At 50.8% G+C, this 15,934-nt stretch overlaps 1 protein-coding gene across 1 annotated transcript; it reads left to right on the top strand.

The window, feature by feature from the left end:
- The first annotated feature begins 13,161 nt into the window (after positions 1 to 13,161).
- Positions 13,162 to 15,091, top strand: LOC123161721 (ribonuclease Y-like). Its single transcript, XM_044579528.1, has 2 exons — positions 13,162 to 14,391; positions 14,471 to 15,091. The coding sequence occupies exons 1-2, from the start codon at positions 14,197 to 14,199 to the stop codon at positions 14,891 to 14,893; spliced, it is 618 nt and encodes a 205-aa protein (XP_044435463.1). The 5' UTR covers positions 13,162 to 14,196; the 3' UTR covers positions 14,894 to 15,091.
- Positions 15,092 to 15,934: the final 843 nt, after the last annotated feature.

Raw genomic sequence — 15,934 nt, 5'->3', positions numbered from 1 at the left:
TCTTCCCCGGCTCTAGGTCGTTCCCTTCCTAGGCCTCTCCGTAGTCCACCGCCCTGGTGCTCTCGATGCGGCGTGGTCAACGTGGTCAACGAACGACATCCATCGGAAGAGGACTGTACGTGGAGAGGCTGACAACTGGGTCCATGACCGCACGCAAGGAAGTGCCTCCTTATTACGTGCAAAATAATTACACTTGACAGCCGGGACCCACCGGAAAGGACTTTGTATTTCGCGGAAAAAAGTTCCTCCCGCTGACATCTCGGACCCACCGGCTATATCTTCGCATACAAGGAAGTGCCTCCTTATTACGCAAAAAAAAAATGAATACTCTCCCTGCTAGTTGGGACCCACCATAGTGGGAGGCTGACTTGTGGGCCTACTAAGTTGACGTGGACGGAGGGCTTTGTAAACTTAGTCAATATGAACGATTCTAGCTCCCGTGACCGTACGATGTCCATCCAACAGCCGTAGTGATTCTTCAACCTTCGGTCTTCTTGCTCCAGCTGCCCAAACCAACGTCGGTTGTGCCACCTGCTCCTGCCTCCGGTGGCCGGCTCTGCTACCGCGCCGGCCTCATCACCCCACCCTACTCCAACCTCTCGTGAGGCCATCCCTCTACTAACCCACAGCCCATATTATTTTGCGGCAACGGCAACATCACACCGCAGCCGAACCAGTCAACCCTTGTACTCCTCTCCGCGTGGGCATCCACTGCCGCGTCTTCCCCAGCTCCGCGTCGTCCCCTTCCTAGGCCTCGCCGTCGTCCACCGCCTTGGTGCTCTCAGCGCGGCGTGGTCAATGTGGTCAAGGAACGACTTCCATTGGAAAAGTACTGTACGTGGAGAGGCTGACAGTTGGGTCCACGACCGCAGCAAGGAGGTGCAACCTTATTACGCGTAAAAAAATTATTCCTCCACTTGGCAGCAGGAACCCACCGGAAGGGCCTCTGTATTTCGCGAAAAAAACGTTTACCCCCACTAACAGCTCGGACCCACCAACTGTATCTTCGCACGCAAGGGGAAGTGCCTCCTTATTACGCACAGAAAATGAAGACTCCCCTTGCTAGCTGGGCCCCACCATGGTGGGAGGCTAACTTGTGGGCCTACTAAGTTGACGCGGAAGGACGGCTTTGTCAACTTAGTCAATATGAACGATTCTAGGTCCAGTGATCGTACGATGTCCATCCAACGGCTGTAATGCTTCTTCAACCTCTTGTCTTCTTGCTCCAGCCACCCAAACAAGCGCCGGTCGTGCCGCCTGCTCCTGCCTCCAGTGGCCGGCTCTGCTGCCGCGTAGGCATGACCGCCCCACCCTACTCCAACCTCCGGCCAGGCCATCCCTCTAATCACCCACAACCCCTGTTATTCTACGGCGACAACAGCCTCACATTGCAGCCGAACCCGTCAACCCTCATACTCCTCTCCGCATGGGCATCCACTGCCGCGTCTTCCCCGGCTCCGCGTCGTCCCCTTCCAGGCCTCGCCGTCGTCCACTGCCTTGGTGCTCTCGGCGCGGCGTGGTCAATGTGGTCAAGGAACGACTTTCATCGAAAGAGACTGTACATGGAGAGGCTGACAGCTGGGTCCACGGCCACAGCAAGGAAGTGCCTCCTTATTTCACGCAAAATAATGATTCCTCGGCCCATAGGACGGGCCACCGTGTTTCGTGAAAAAATTGTTTCCCCCCTGACTGTTGGGACCCACATGCTACATCTTCGCATGCAAGGAAGTGCGTGACAGTCGGGACCTAGCTGGTTGAAGCGAACGTAGCGTTGTCATTCTGGTCGCGGACGTGTACGTACATACTGTCACTCGGTCTGTCTGCAGGCTGCAGCAATGAACCGTGGCCCAGTAAGGAAGGGCACGTGTCGTAGTAGAGGTGTGCACGTGTCGTAGTAGAGGCGCGCACGTAGCATGTACACATACGTACCGCCAGGGTGCAAGAAAGTAAATACGGCCATGTGCGTACATATGGGGGGGTCTCGAACGCCTACTCGCGCATACGTACGGACAGGGCTCGTGTAGATGGAGAGGCAGCGATGGCGTCCTGTTCATGGGTAGCCAACCAGCTGGGTTGGAACAGAGGAAGCAACATCGTGTTCGCCGAGAGCCAAGTGACTAGGTCGGAACGCGTCCTGTTCATCGGGAGGCAACAGACTGGGTCGGAATGGGTCGTGTTCAATGGGATCCAACTGGCTTGGACGGAACAGCCGGAACGGGGTCTGGCGTACCACAAAACGGAGGAAACCGGCCTTGTGTTCGACCGCGTACGGTCAAAACGGGGTCCTGTTCATCGGGAAGGGTCTGGCGTACCGCAAAACGGAGGAAACAGACTTGTGTTCGAGCTCCTACGGTCGAAACAGGGTGTTGTTGATCGGGAGGGGTGTGGCGTACCGCAAAACGGAGGAAACAAACTTCTCTTCGACCTCCTACAGTCGAAACAGGGGTCCTGTTCATCTGGAGGGGTGTGGCGTACTGCAAAACAGGACTCCACGGGCTATTGTTTATCTCCACCGTCGACCTCCTCCAGCCTTCACGGGCTACTGTTCATCCACCTCGACCTCCTCCAGCCTCCACCTCCGACTGTTCATCCACGGTGTCTCCCTCCTGCTTGCACCAGCTATTGTTCATCCACGGGCTCCTATTCATCCAACCTCCACGGGCTACTGTTCATCCAGCCCTCCACGGGCTACTGTTTATCCAGCCCTCCACGGGGTCCTATTCATCCACCCCCAACCGGCTCGATTGGGGTCCTGTTCATCCAGCGGCAACAGCCTCTACCCCCACGGGGTCCTGTTCATCCAACCCCCACTGAGAACTATTCATCCAACCCCCAACAATGCTCACTGTTCATCAAGAGGCAGCAGGTCGATCGGCTTCAGTTAGCTGCAGTAGTGAAGGAATTGCTCGATCGGGTTCAGTTAACAGCCAGGGATCGATTGATAGCTCGGGTTCAGTAACGCGTAGCTAGTGCAATCGCTCGGGTTCAGTAGGCGAATGCCTCGCTCGGGTTCACGTAGAGCCCAACGCCTCGCACCCACGTGCGAACGTGTATGAGAGAAACGCGCAAACCTCCATGCATCGCTCGGCCCCGACCACCCACCATAACAGGGAACTCCCCAAAATTTTCCCCGCCCTCGCTTCTACCATGATTTTTTCCGTCATGGACGACCCAAAGAATGTCATGCAGGTGCATCTCCTGCCCGCCCAGGACGAAAAGCCCATTTTCTTTCATGATTTTTTTGTCATAGAAGTAGGAGCCCACCACATCTATGATGATACTGGGTTTTGTCATAATTATCGTCATAGAAGTGTCATAAGTATGACAGAAAAAAAATTGTTCGGGCCAAAATATCACGGATGTGTCTTTTTTTTATAGTGCCGGCGCCAGTCTCGGGGTCTACCGGAAAAGAAGAGGGGGTAAGAAACAGTAAATACGGAGCAAACAAAGCATCAGAAAATATACCAAGGCAATACGCGGTGCCAGGGGTGATCTAACGCAGGGATAGGTGATACCGGCGAAGGGGGAAAACATCTGGGAAAGTATTCCCGGTGTTTGGCGTTTTCGGACAAACGAACCGGAGGGGGATTGTTGCATGTTCGCTATGCTAGGGACATGTGGCGGACGAAGGGACTATGTATTTGGATTCATCTCGTCGTTCTGAGCAACTTTCATGTACAAAGTATTTTTATCCGAGCTACAAATTATTTTATATGATTTTTCAAAATTTTAAACAATTTTCGAGATTTGTTGGATTTAATTTAATTTCTAAATTAAATAGGAAAATGGTATGTGTACATAGAAGTGTACACAGCCAGTGGCTGACTGGTGGGGTCGGGGGCCAAGTTGACCCAGTCAAAGGGTTGACTGGTCAACAATACTGTTTATGGAGCCCGCCTGCAAGTGTCACATTTTAATAAGAACTAAATTAACAGTTTTATTTAGTTGTGGGGTCCGATAGTCAGGGGGTTAGTGGGGAGTTAGTGATTAAATTAAAGAGGGGGTTAGGCCCCCCACTAATTAATCTAGGCCAGGCCCCATTGGGCAGTGGCCCAGGACGGGCCCTGTGTGGCTGTGTGGCTACACGAGCCCACGCACGAGGGCGCCAGCGGCCACAGCGCTAGCCAGGAGGGCGCAGCAGCGAGCTGCAGAGGCTGGGCGCGAGCACGGCGGCAGTGGTTAGACAAGCACGAGCAGCGGAGCAGTAGCAGACGGCAGGCGGCAGCGGCAAAGGGGTGAGCGGCAGTAGAGCAGCAGGAGGTGTGGGCAGCGGTGGTATGCAGCGAGCGTGGGCGCGCGTTGGGGGCGGTGGAGACGCGGCCTGGCGCGGGAGACAGCCAAAGGAAACAGGCAATAGAGGCGGAACCGGCCGGGGCGGCGCACGAGGTAGGAGAGAGCGGTGAGCACGGCCAGGAGCGCGAGCTCCGGCGCTCAGCCACGACGGCCAACGGATACGGGGGGAGGGGGAAGCAAGGGGAATCGGCGTTTCTCACCGGGGGAGGGCTGATGGGGAGCTCGTATGGGGCCGGGGTGGACGGGTTGACGCGGATCGACGGCGGGGCTGCGACGGCCGTAGCAAAGACAAACAATGAGGGCGGCGTCCGCATTGCTCCCCGAGCTTGATCCAGTGCGGAAGGCGATGGAGACAACCTTGGTGGAGCTGTAGGACACCTGGAGCGGCTCAGGGTGGCTCCGGTCCGCGACAACGACGGTGACGCGGCGACACGTACGCATGGGAGAGCTCGGGATTGAGAGGGGGACGCGAGGGGGAGTGGGCGCAGGGGGAAAAACATCTAGGGTTGGTGGGAGGGGTTGCCAGCACTAAGTAGGACGAGGGGGGCCGTGGATGCGCGCCACGGCGCCATGGCGTCCGTGGATGTGCTCCACGATGCCTCCCTGCTACAGGTTGAAGGCAACCAGTGTGGGCTGGGCCTTCCAGCCCCACCTGGGCCATCTCTTCCCTTTGCTTCCTTTTCTCTCCCTTCCTTCTATAATTTCTGTTTCCGTTTCCTTTTAAACAGATAACATTCGCAATTAAATAAGCCACCAAATCACCTTGCAAAAATGTGAAGCTGATAAAAACAAATACTAGGGAATATTAAGCACTGCCACAAAAGTTTAAGGATTATAGGATTTCATTTGAATTTTGTTTAAATAGGAATGATTTGAATGGTGCTGTTGAGGGTACTGTTTTTTATGCTAGGGTCAATTTGGGTATTTTAGAATGTTGTTTTACTTAACCATAATTATCTAGGAATTATTTCCAAAAATATGAACTATTTACTTTTGAAGTTTGAAGAAGTAATAATTTGACTTGTAATTAAAATATGAATTTGACTTTGATTTTGGGCAAGTGACAATTTGGATAGTAACTATGATGACATGGCATATTAGAGGGGAGATCAGTGTAGCATGACACTGGGGGTGTTACACGCCTTGCTGTGGCTCAAACCCGGCGGAGGAAGAAGAAAAAGGAGAAGAACAGAGGACACAGTGGTGCTCCTGGCGCACGAACGCCCAGCCGCAACGACTGCCAAGTTTTTTCCCAACTCAAGCACGAACTCGAGCTACACCACAGACCGTTGTTACAACGTCCACCACGCGGCTTTATACCCGAGTCAGCGCCCTAGGCACGCACCCACGCTTCCACTCCCCGATCGTGCCAGCACTCCGCCCACTCAGCCAGCGCTCGCGACACGCTCCGACACGCGCAGTCCGCGGAGAGCTCCAACAGAACCGCCCATGATCACAGCGCGCAGCTCGCCAACAGCCTATGCCTACACACACACGGTGTCTAACTAGCTACACGGGCACCCCCGTGCACCACACGCACGCACCAACTCACACCTACGACGCGGACCCGACGCGCTCGATGCGCCCAGCGCGCGCCCACGCACGCGCCCAACGCAACCGACGCGTGGCCGCGGCTTATTTGGCCAACAAGACTTGGTCCAAGAATGATATCCTAGAAGTGCATGTTGTCGAACCATAAGATTATCACATTAGTGTTTAAGAAAATGTTCCAACTCCACAAATGATGGAATCAATAATGGAAACATGAGAGAATAACATAAAATCACAACACCCGACAAACCTCTCTACCTGCATGGCACCGCCAAGCAAAGAATTATTGTAACTTTATTCGGAAAAGCGCAATCACCCCTATACACACTAACGAAGACCACAGAGCTCTAACAGATCCCAGTTTTGAAAATCAAATTCACTTTATGAGTTCAGGTCTAAACAAGTCATTTCTTTTATTGGAAAACATTTTCTTGTCAGCAAGTTTCCGATATAAAAATGCATGATCATGTAAAATTCAGTTACAAACTTCAAAGGATTTTTGAACGAGTTGCCATGTCAAAGCTTTAACCCATGCATTGATGTATACCATCTCGGCATCTTGTTTAGGACCCGCAAAAAAAAAAAAAACAAGCGGGGCCTGCCTCTTGCATGCGGCCAGCAGCAGAGCCGAGACGCCGAGGTTGTTGACCTTCGTCTCTGCAAGCAAGGACGCGTTGTCAAACCCGTGCCGCATGCAATGCAATGCATCCATACCATCTTGTCTTCTCTATCGGGGACGCAGGCCAGGAGGGAGGAGTACAACGGAAGCCACGGCCGATCGCTCCGTGACCTGACGTGACACTACGACGGCCAGAGTGCATTGGAGACAGAGTTACATCATTGCTGGTTCTGACGTTGCGCACGAAGAGCTGGGACCGGTCACCAGCTCTGTGTGCCTAGGCGAGGAGCCGAGGTGTTCCGCGGCAAAGTCTGACGCTCGCAGCAAATCTTTTAGCCATAATATGAGAACTGTAAATATCTCTTGGGAGTTGTAAAAGGTTCACATAGGGCTGTAAATGTTTCTTGGTAATATGCACAGTCTAAAGTTCAATTGCCAAAGGTTCACTTGAAAATTAAACAATCAGGAAGAAAAATCTGAAGTTTTAAGTTTGGCCAACAATTACTTTATAAAATGTGATATATAAAATACAAAATTCTAATTGATCATTTCGTTGCATCAACTTGATAATATGATTTGTAGTATACTAGTTCAAAGTAAGTATATCATTGAATTTATTAATCAATATGTTGACATTATATGTTGGCTTGCTAAAAACGTCATTGAGATGACTTCAAATAAAAAAGTGCTCAACGTAAGAATTGTACATTTCACTGAAATAAGTAACCTTGTTTTCTTGTATCATCATAGTTTAAGATTGTATGCGATATAAACAACAGGACGGGCAAATGGTTGTAATACACTGGACTTGTTCGAAGGGTGTGTGGAGGTGTGTCTCCCGCGGATCTAGTAGGATCTGCTCGGCGTTGTCTTCGGTGGATGCGCTTGAATTCAGTCTACGTCTGTGTGTCTGCGGGTTGAATTTTTCTGATCTGGACTTCTCTTCATTGGCAGCGGTTGTTGTTCTGGTGCGCGGTCCTATGGGGCCTTAGCATGATGATTTTTTGTCTGTCTACTAAAACAATGTTTGCTTGACTCCGATGAGGAAGGAGTAATGATGGCGGTGTGCCTTCGGTTCGCTAGAGTGCTTGTAGTTGTCGCTAGTTCATCTACAAATTTGGATATAATTCTTACTTCTGATGTTTTTATACTACATTGACAATTGATGAATAGATCAAAAGTCTTATCCCAAAAAAAAAAGTAAAGCGGGGTGTTTTCACCCCAAAGATAATCTTAAATTGATATGCTCAATATAAAAATCCCGCGCCTCATTTAGGCATGCGAATTTTTTCTTTATTGGATTGTCACAATCCAAGGACATATGCAACCTCCATAGAAAAATATCACATACATGTCTGGGATACATGTGTGAAGTAAAGCGTGAGTGTTTTATTCTTCGAGAGCACCGTGAACTAAGAAGTGTTCAACATAAAAATTGTGTGTGTTGTCGTGGCGAATAATTTTGTTTTGAATCATATCAATCCAAGATACTCTTGCGAACTAAATTATGTTGGATGGTTAGAGGGACTGTGGTATTCCAGCTCATTAGGGTTCAAGTCATGGTGCTCGCATTTATTCTTGGATTTATTTCAGATTTTCGGCGATGCGCATTCAGTGGGAGGAGACGTTCATGTCGACGACGAGGTGCCTACCGTGACTTCGTAAATTTGTAAATTTCAAGATAATATGCCGGCTCAGTCTTTCGAGGATGCTCATAAAGTTAGGATGTGCATGTATGTGTTTATAGGGTTGAGTGTATGCGTGTATATGAGCGCTTGCATCTGTATTGTGTTAAAAAAAATCCAAAATACTTCCCTGCTGTCTAGTTTTATCTAAACGACAGAAGACGTCCGTCTGAACGCACTGAAAGTCCAGCCGCGTGGACCGAAAAGTCAAGTCACGAGCCAGCTACTGCAAAACGCCTTGCCGATTACGGGTTTGCAACCTAGCATGCAGAGGAGAGAGGTGCGCTCACATGCCTAGAAGAATTGAGGCGACAAGCAATTGAAGCCAGCACCAAGGCATGCATGCTAATAACGGAGAGTGGCTCACCTCGGTGGGAAGCAAAATGTGGATCAGTACCAGCGGGTCGTGGGCAGTGAACGGTATTTCTCAAATTAGCACAAGTGCATTCGAATATTTCACACTAGATTCTCAAGTCCATAAAAACCATGCAAAGAAAATAAATCTACATACTACATTGATCACCTAACTACTCATCAAAGACGTCGACAATCTCCGCACCTGGCTCCGGCAGCATGGATGGCAGCTGTAACTCCCGTGCCTCCGGCTGCTGCGATGTGGCCTCTTCCTCCTCTATTTCCACGTCAAGTTCGACGAAGAGGGCGACGAACGCCACCTGCTCCTGTCGAAGAAATTACGGTTGGCCTCCACGTAGGCCTAATCCTGGATGGACTCCAGGATGGCCTGCTGCTCCGCCATCTCCACAGCTTGGGTGACGGCGAACTCCGCCTCCGCCTTCGCTACGTTGAAGCCTTGCTCCGGTAGCTCCGCCTCATCCTCCTCCGGATTCGCCTCCCCCATTGGGTCCAACAGCGACTCTCCCTCTTCCTCCTGTGGTTGCTGCTCCTCGCTCTCCTCTGGCCCCGACTAGTCCGGAGGCAACCTGGTAACGATGCGGGCGGCGCGCCTTGCCTGCATCTCCTCCGCGATCTACCTCTGGTGCTCGGGCGTGAGCATAGCGTACGTGGTGATGAAGCGCTAGACCATTGCCGGAGAGCATGGGAGAGCGGGGGAGAGGAGGCGGACGGGCTCGGGTGGCGGCGCAGAGACGAAGGAGGTGGATGGGCTAGGGTGAGGGACACTAGCCAGCTATGGCCTCGGGCAGTGAGCCGGAGTGGTACCACGCGGCGTTCACGCCGCCACGAAGGAGGAGGCGTCCGTCGAACCGCCGGGTTTACGGGAGAGTCTACGTGGGACCCGATCTCAGTCCTACATGGCGGACGCACTTGGGAGCCCCCATATTTGGGCTGGATATGAGGGGTGCCGGTCGGCCCGGGCGTTTGAGGCTCCTTTGAGGGGGGCGTATGGGTCGAAAAAACATGATTGGTCAGTGACCCGCCTCATATGCCCGGGCAGGCCGCCCGGTCATGAAATTTGGACCCAGCCGGGCGCATCAAACGGATCTCAAACGTCTAGCCTAACCTGCACCTCTCATATCCAGCCCAAATATAGGGCGGATATGAAGGCGCCCGGGCACGCCAGCCACGTCGGACCCGGCCCATGCTGGCCCACCCGACCCCACGTATATTCGTCTCCATCTGCTCGCCGGACCAAACCCTAGCCACTTCACACTCCACTCCCCTCCACTCCCGCCACCACCCAAGCTCACCTCCAGCGATTTGTGACCGTCTCCGGCATGGTGGGCAGCGGTTCCGAGTCCTTCACCTCTAGATCCGTCGACTCCGAGCTCATCCAACGAGGCCCCGAGGAGGACATGGACGTCCGCCTTGCGCTCTACCGCTCCCAGGAGGAGACGTGTGCCCGGCAACGCTAGGACTCCTTCTGTCGGGAATCAATTGTGCCCACCCAAATGGCCATGGATCCGGCGCTAGGTGTGACGTCGCTACCTCAGCGGAGGCGGTGTGGTCCGTCTAGCGTCCGAATGGGGCGGCAGACGCGCAACTCCTCCGTTGGTGCGCCAAGCATCGGGACATACCATGGGCCTTATCCGACAAGAACATGGCATGACGTGCCCGCCGTGTGAGGCAGCGCGTGCGGGAGGCAGCGGCAGCCCTCGCAACGGTGGACGTCGGCGAGGCGGAGTCGCATTCTCCGGTGCCCCGTATGGAGCAGCAGTCCGGGCGCCGCAACTGCGTCATGGTGAACGTTGCCGGCTCATCCCAAGACGGATTCATCATCGATCTGACATCCACCGGCATCGTTCGGATTACGGGCCGACGAGGAAGAGTATGGCATGAGAGATGGCGGCGCCTTGAGTCCAATGATCCTGCTCGTGTCCCATGCCCTACTCTACCTTGTCGGCGATCGGACCAACACTCTAAGGAGCGGCGCCGTTCGCCAGACATGGTCATGCTAGAACCGGGCGAGCTTTGGTTTGATTAGGTTTCACGTTGCATGTAATAATATGGATTTGTGGTTTCTAATTTGAGGTGTCCAGTTGTAGAATCAAATATCTGAGGCGTGACCGGTTAGTGTCCACAGACGCGCCCGGGCACGTCCGCTGGTGTTTGAGGAGACGGATTTGTCCATCGCGGTTGTAGATGCTCTAACCGAACATAACAATGTACCGCTATATTATTTATTTATTATTATTTACCCATATTTTCTTTCTTCTCATTCTTCATTGTTCTTTGTTTGATAACAATGAAACTTAAGCCCATAGAGACCGCCATGTCGGACTAGGACATATCATAGTCACCGTGCACATTTGATGCAGTCCCTCCTGGGCATGTGGGGTTCCGAGTCTTCAAGAGACCTTGTCGGCGTGTCTGGTGTATTGTATCGCTCTTCCGGCCTTCTTCTCCCTCGATGTGCCCTGCTTATTGCGCTATACGTCGTAAGCACATAATTATGTGTTCATGTGCGAACACAACGACGTAAGATTAGATGCAATGTTGGCCATCGAATGTGGGACAAAGTGTCGTAAGTTTTCCTCTCTTCTTGTTCTGCTAACTTGTTTCTACATGGGTAGGGGCTGGCACAGATTTTGCTCGCAACTCATTGTAGCAATAGGTATGTCGACTAGAGTCACATCCGAAAATGCGCTGGGGCACTCACCTGCCAAGTCCTGTTGCCCGCTCATTTTGCCTCATGATTTGCACAGTAGTTCATTCCCGCACAAAGGGGTAGTAAAAAGGAGAATCCCTCAAAAATTTCTGATTTTAAACGATGAAAGTTGCGGTTTTTGCATTTAAAACTGCCAAGTTTCAGAGATATAATCCCGCACAATGTGCTCCTTGCTTCTTCACCACCTTTAGTAAAGTCGCTTTGCCATGAGTATGACTCCAGTAGTCGTCAGAGAAGTTGGAGGACTTCGACTTGTTGGGAGATCGCTCAGACGAATGGGCATGACAACAGTCAGATCGCTTCGTCTCGAGGAGATACCAGCAAATACATATTAAATGGGGATGATGCGCATTGTGTAAGCCCTAACATGAGGAGAGGGAGGAGGGAGGTATTAGCAATAATTAGCCAAAATATTCCTCCACCATCTTATCGTCCCCTCTCTTTGAGCCACACACTTCATCCATTGTCGCCACCAAACCTGCACGAGCGGTGGCGATTGCGCCAGGTGGCTCCCAAGATGTGGTAGTATGAGAGGGCGAATGTGTATTTCTACGAAGATGGGGCCTGCACCGGCATGCAAACAGACGACTCAAGACCTTGCTGCAGCGTGTGGAACAATCAAAGTGTCGTGAGGCTCATAGGGTCTCGTCGTCACCCACTAGAAGGATGGATTGGGGAGTGGGAACCGGATCCTCTAACATTGAGAAGGAAAGTTAGAGAAGTTATAATACCGTAACTTTCCTTCTTTCTATCCATATGATTATGGCTAAAATAATTTAAATTAATTTGCAAATTGATGATCTACCGTCTACATTTATAGTAATTACATACAAACAAATTGATGGTGAACTAAAATTAATTTTAATTTATATCTACAGTAAATATCAACAGTAAACAACCTACTAACTACCTACTAACAGTCCCTAACTTTCCTTCTTCATTTTACACTAGGCAAACACTATAGCACCGTGACTTTCCTTCACAATGTTAGAGGATCCGGTTCCTGGGGAGTGACCTTGCTGCGGCATGTGGAACAAACACTATGTCGTGATCCTCATGGGGTCTCGTCGTCACCCACTAGAAGGATGGATTGGGGAGTCGGCTCTCTTTTTTTTTTTACCGGAATGCATTATACATATATTTTCTTCGATTGATCAAGCAATATATGTGAACTAAAACTTTTGTGGTTTCTAGGAGATTTGTGCATCTTTTGCACAAAGAGACCGATAATGTTTTTTTTGGCACTATTTAGGGCGCAAGTCTAGATTTCATTCAATTCTTTGACCATCAACAAAAAGAATATCCTATAGTAGCATGAGATGTGTTCCCATAGTCCAGAAAAAAAAAGTTGTTCTTGTGCATTTTGAAAAAAGTTCATCAATTGATAATAATTTGTTTACTACTCCCTCCGTTTTCAAATATAAGTCTTTTTAAAGATTCCAACAAGTGACTACATACGGAGCAAAATGAGTGAATCTACATTCTAAAATATGACTACATACATCCGTATGTTGTAGTCTATTTAAAATGTCTAAAAAGACTTACATTTAGGAACGGAGGGAGTATTACCGACTGAAGAACAGTTCCAAATAACTGTTTACAAGCACGTAAACCTGTGAATTTGTACTCATAGTGAAATATTGTACTCCGGCCACATGTAAATTGTGAAGATATTGTTTAGTTTGCGGTGATATGTTTACTAAAAAGGTAAAAATCAACTGCAATTAACAGTTAATGAATATTGGCTCAGCTCAGGGTGTAGACTGTAGAGTGAGTAGGCAGAGTGAGCAATCAATTCATTTACTACCGTACTCCCAATTCAACTACTCGAGAGGAGAGAAAGTGGGCTCCTCGGGAAGCCAAGCAGGGAGCTTGCACTTATACACGCCGGGCCGTTCATCTCTCCACCGCAAGCAACACCGCTGGAGCCAGACAGTAGACAAACACCCGCCATGGCTTCCTCCTCAAACCCCAGCGACCCCCTCAACGGCGCCGCCGCTGCAGCCTCCGGCCCGGGACCCGACGATGCCCAGGGCTTCGTCTCGGACCTGCGCGCGAAGGATGTCGACGAGCTTCGAGCCAGGCACGGCGTCCCCAATGAGTACACCGCACTCCTCGCCGGTGACCTGCGCGCGAATTCGCCGCCGCCGGAAGGGTTCATTTGCGTGTATGAGGCCGCGCTGGAGGGCGGGATGCGAATCCCGCTGGACCGTTTCTTCTGGCAGGTACTTTCCCATTTCCGCATCGCGCCGTCCCAGCTCACGCCGAACTGCTGGCGCATGATGGCCGGGTTCTCCGTACTCTGCCACGAGGCCCGCGCGGAGCCATCGTTGGCCGTCTTCCTGCACTTCTTCTCCATTGTCGTTCATGGAAATGGATGGTACCTTTTTCGAGCGAAGAAGAACCTGCGTTTCACGGGGTTTCCGCATTACATCAAGGATTGGAAGCGTGGCTTCTTTTTTCTCCTCTCGCCAACGTCATGGCCTTGCCCCGTGGAGTGGGGTGAGCCCCCTCAAAGCGCTTTAAGGGAGCTAGCCCTCAGTCCTAAGGAGAATAAATTGGCGGCGGAGCTGTTGCATGCTCATAGTGCTGCTCCTGTTGATCTCAATGTCTATCTTTCTTACAATAAACCTACCGCTGTTAAGATATCTAGTGCACCTCTACCATCGGCCATGACCATTCCTTCAGTGCCTACAACCACCCATTCTAAAGGTAAACACCAAAATCTCCTTTTGTGCTCATGATTTTTTTGTCCAATGAAGGATGTTAATCTTATTCTCTACCAGAGATGGATTCCTCCATTCTCGACTTCATGTACACCATGGTGGCCGACACGAAAGTTGCTCAAGCCTCCGAACAGGTAGAGAAGGGAAAATGTATGCCAGCCAAGAAAAGGCGTCTGAACGAAGCCAGCAGCAAAGAGGTCGAGGGTCTGCATCCTACAGCGGTATTGAACACCTCTCATGCTGCCCATGGGCCATGGCTGCTCGTCGCCTGCCGGAATGTGTTCGGCACCGCCACTGCACTTCTCCAACAACAGCATCGACTGGAAGGCCGCACAGGAGCTGCTGCAGGGTCTCACGGCGTCCCAAGAGCGCTTGTTCGCAGCCAAGGAGCCTTCAGATGTCGTTGCATCTGGCTTTCTGGCCACGCTCGAGGTACGCTGTGGAATGTTGCAACGAATCGTTCACACATAGGTGCATATAGTAGTAGAATGATCACACTGCCAATGCGCAGGCCTTGAATTACGTAACGTTCTCTTTGGGGTATGCTGTGGATGTGGACAAGAAACTGGAGTCGGCGGAGCTTGACAACGCAGCATTGCGGGAACAGCTAGAGAAGACAAAGGCCGAGCTCGTGGAGTCGAAGCGTGAGGCAGAAGCGGACCGGGAGAAGGCAAAGGCCGAGCTCGTGGTGTGGAAACGGGCAGCAGAAGAAGACCGGGAGAAGGCAAAGGCCGAGCTCGCCACGGTCAAACGGTCGGCCGAGGAGGAGCTGCAGAAGGTGAAGGCACAGCTGGAGAGCAGCAAGGCGGCGGAGCAGCGCATGCTACAGCGTCTAGAGCAGCGCGCACTGGAGGGTGCACCGCACGGAGGACGACATGGTGCGTGTGGCGCCACAGAGACCAAGCCGCCCCAGGTCGTGCTGATTGATGATTAGTTCACTGGTTTGATCGCTTGGAGTTGGATCCGTTTCATCGCGCATTTCAGGTAAATCAGGTTCTCCTGATGTCCTGATGGCAAACAAAGCGCCTGTTTGTTTCACAACTCGTAGTATCTTCAGTCTGTCTTTGCAAGTGGTATGGGATTCATTTTGCTCCGCGCGAGAAAGGATGCCAAGTTGTAATCAATATTTATATGCAAGACCAGATGTTTTTATTTTGCACTAGTAAGGAACATCACGCATGCCTATGATTCAGGTTGATTTCCCTCGAAAGTCATAGTACATGGACTAGGAAAGCAAAGACGCTAGCTGTTTACTCGTTGATGAACTTCTTTTTAGAAAAGACACCGAAGAGCATTTGTCACAGAAAACTTTAGTATAACCGGTCTAAACTACTACTAGTAAAAATAAAATTGCACTAAAAATTATATTTGTCATCTTCACCAATAGTACACCGCCCACCGGAGATTGAAAATTACATTGAATCGACAACGAAGGAAAGAGCACCTGCAAAAAAAGAGAAAACAAAGGAAAGGGGCACCTGCAAATGTTCTCAACCAGGCATTAAAACCTGCAATAGCCCCTTGCCGCATGAAATGAGATATAGAAATTATCGAATAAACACTAGTTGAAGCATCACACTATGCAACACATGCTTCCAATTCTTCACCACAGATCCAAAGGGTTGGAGAAATTGGACCATGTGAACAAACAAATTGAAAAAAAATGCCAAAATCGATCTAACCAATTGTTTTCCTCTACTGACACAAAATCCAAAGAGAGCCAACATATACGGCAACACCTACCCTCACAGGCCCTTCTTTGCTGTCGGATCAGGCGTTGACGAGGTAGGGAAAGTCCTGAGAGACATGACTACAACGTGACATCATTTTCGCCACCTCGCCATGCCACCAAAACCAATACCTAGAGGAAACAAGCACATAGTAGAATTAAAAAAATTGAAAGAGACTCCCACAAGCGTGCCGTCGACGAGGCTGCGGATGGGAGAGAGGAGGGCAACCGAGACGGTGACTTGAG

This window comes from Triticum aestivum, chromosome 7B, assembly GCF_018294505.1.
Source record: "Triticum aestivum cultivar Chinese Spring chromosome 7B, IWGSC CS RefSeq v2.1, whole genome shotgun sequence".
Lineage (NCBI taxonomy): Eukaryota > Viridiplantae > Streptophyta > Magnoliopsida > Poales > Poaceae > Triticum > Triticum aestivum.
The sequence above is the reverse complement of the archived record's forward strand: the minus strand, read 5'-3'. Positions and strand labels throughout refer to the sequence as shown.

Coding starts and splice junctions, on each gene's coding strand:
- LOC123161721 (XM_044579528.1), top strand. CDS start 14,197: ATGCTGCCCATGGGCCATGGCTGCTCGTCGCCTGCCGGAATGTGTTCG. Junction 14,392..14,470: donor GCTTTCTGGCCACGCTCGAG/GTACGCTGTGGA, acceptor GCCAATGCGCAG/GCCTTGAATTACGTAACGTT.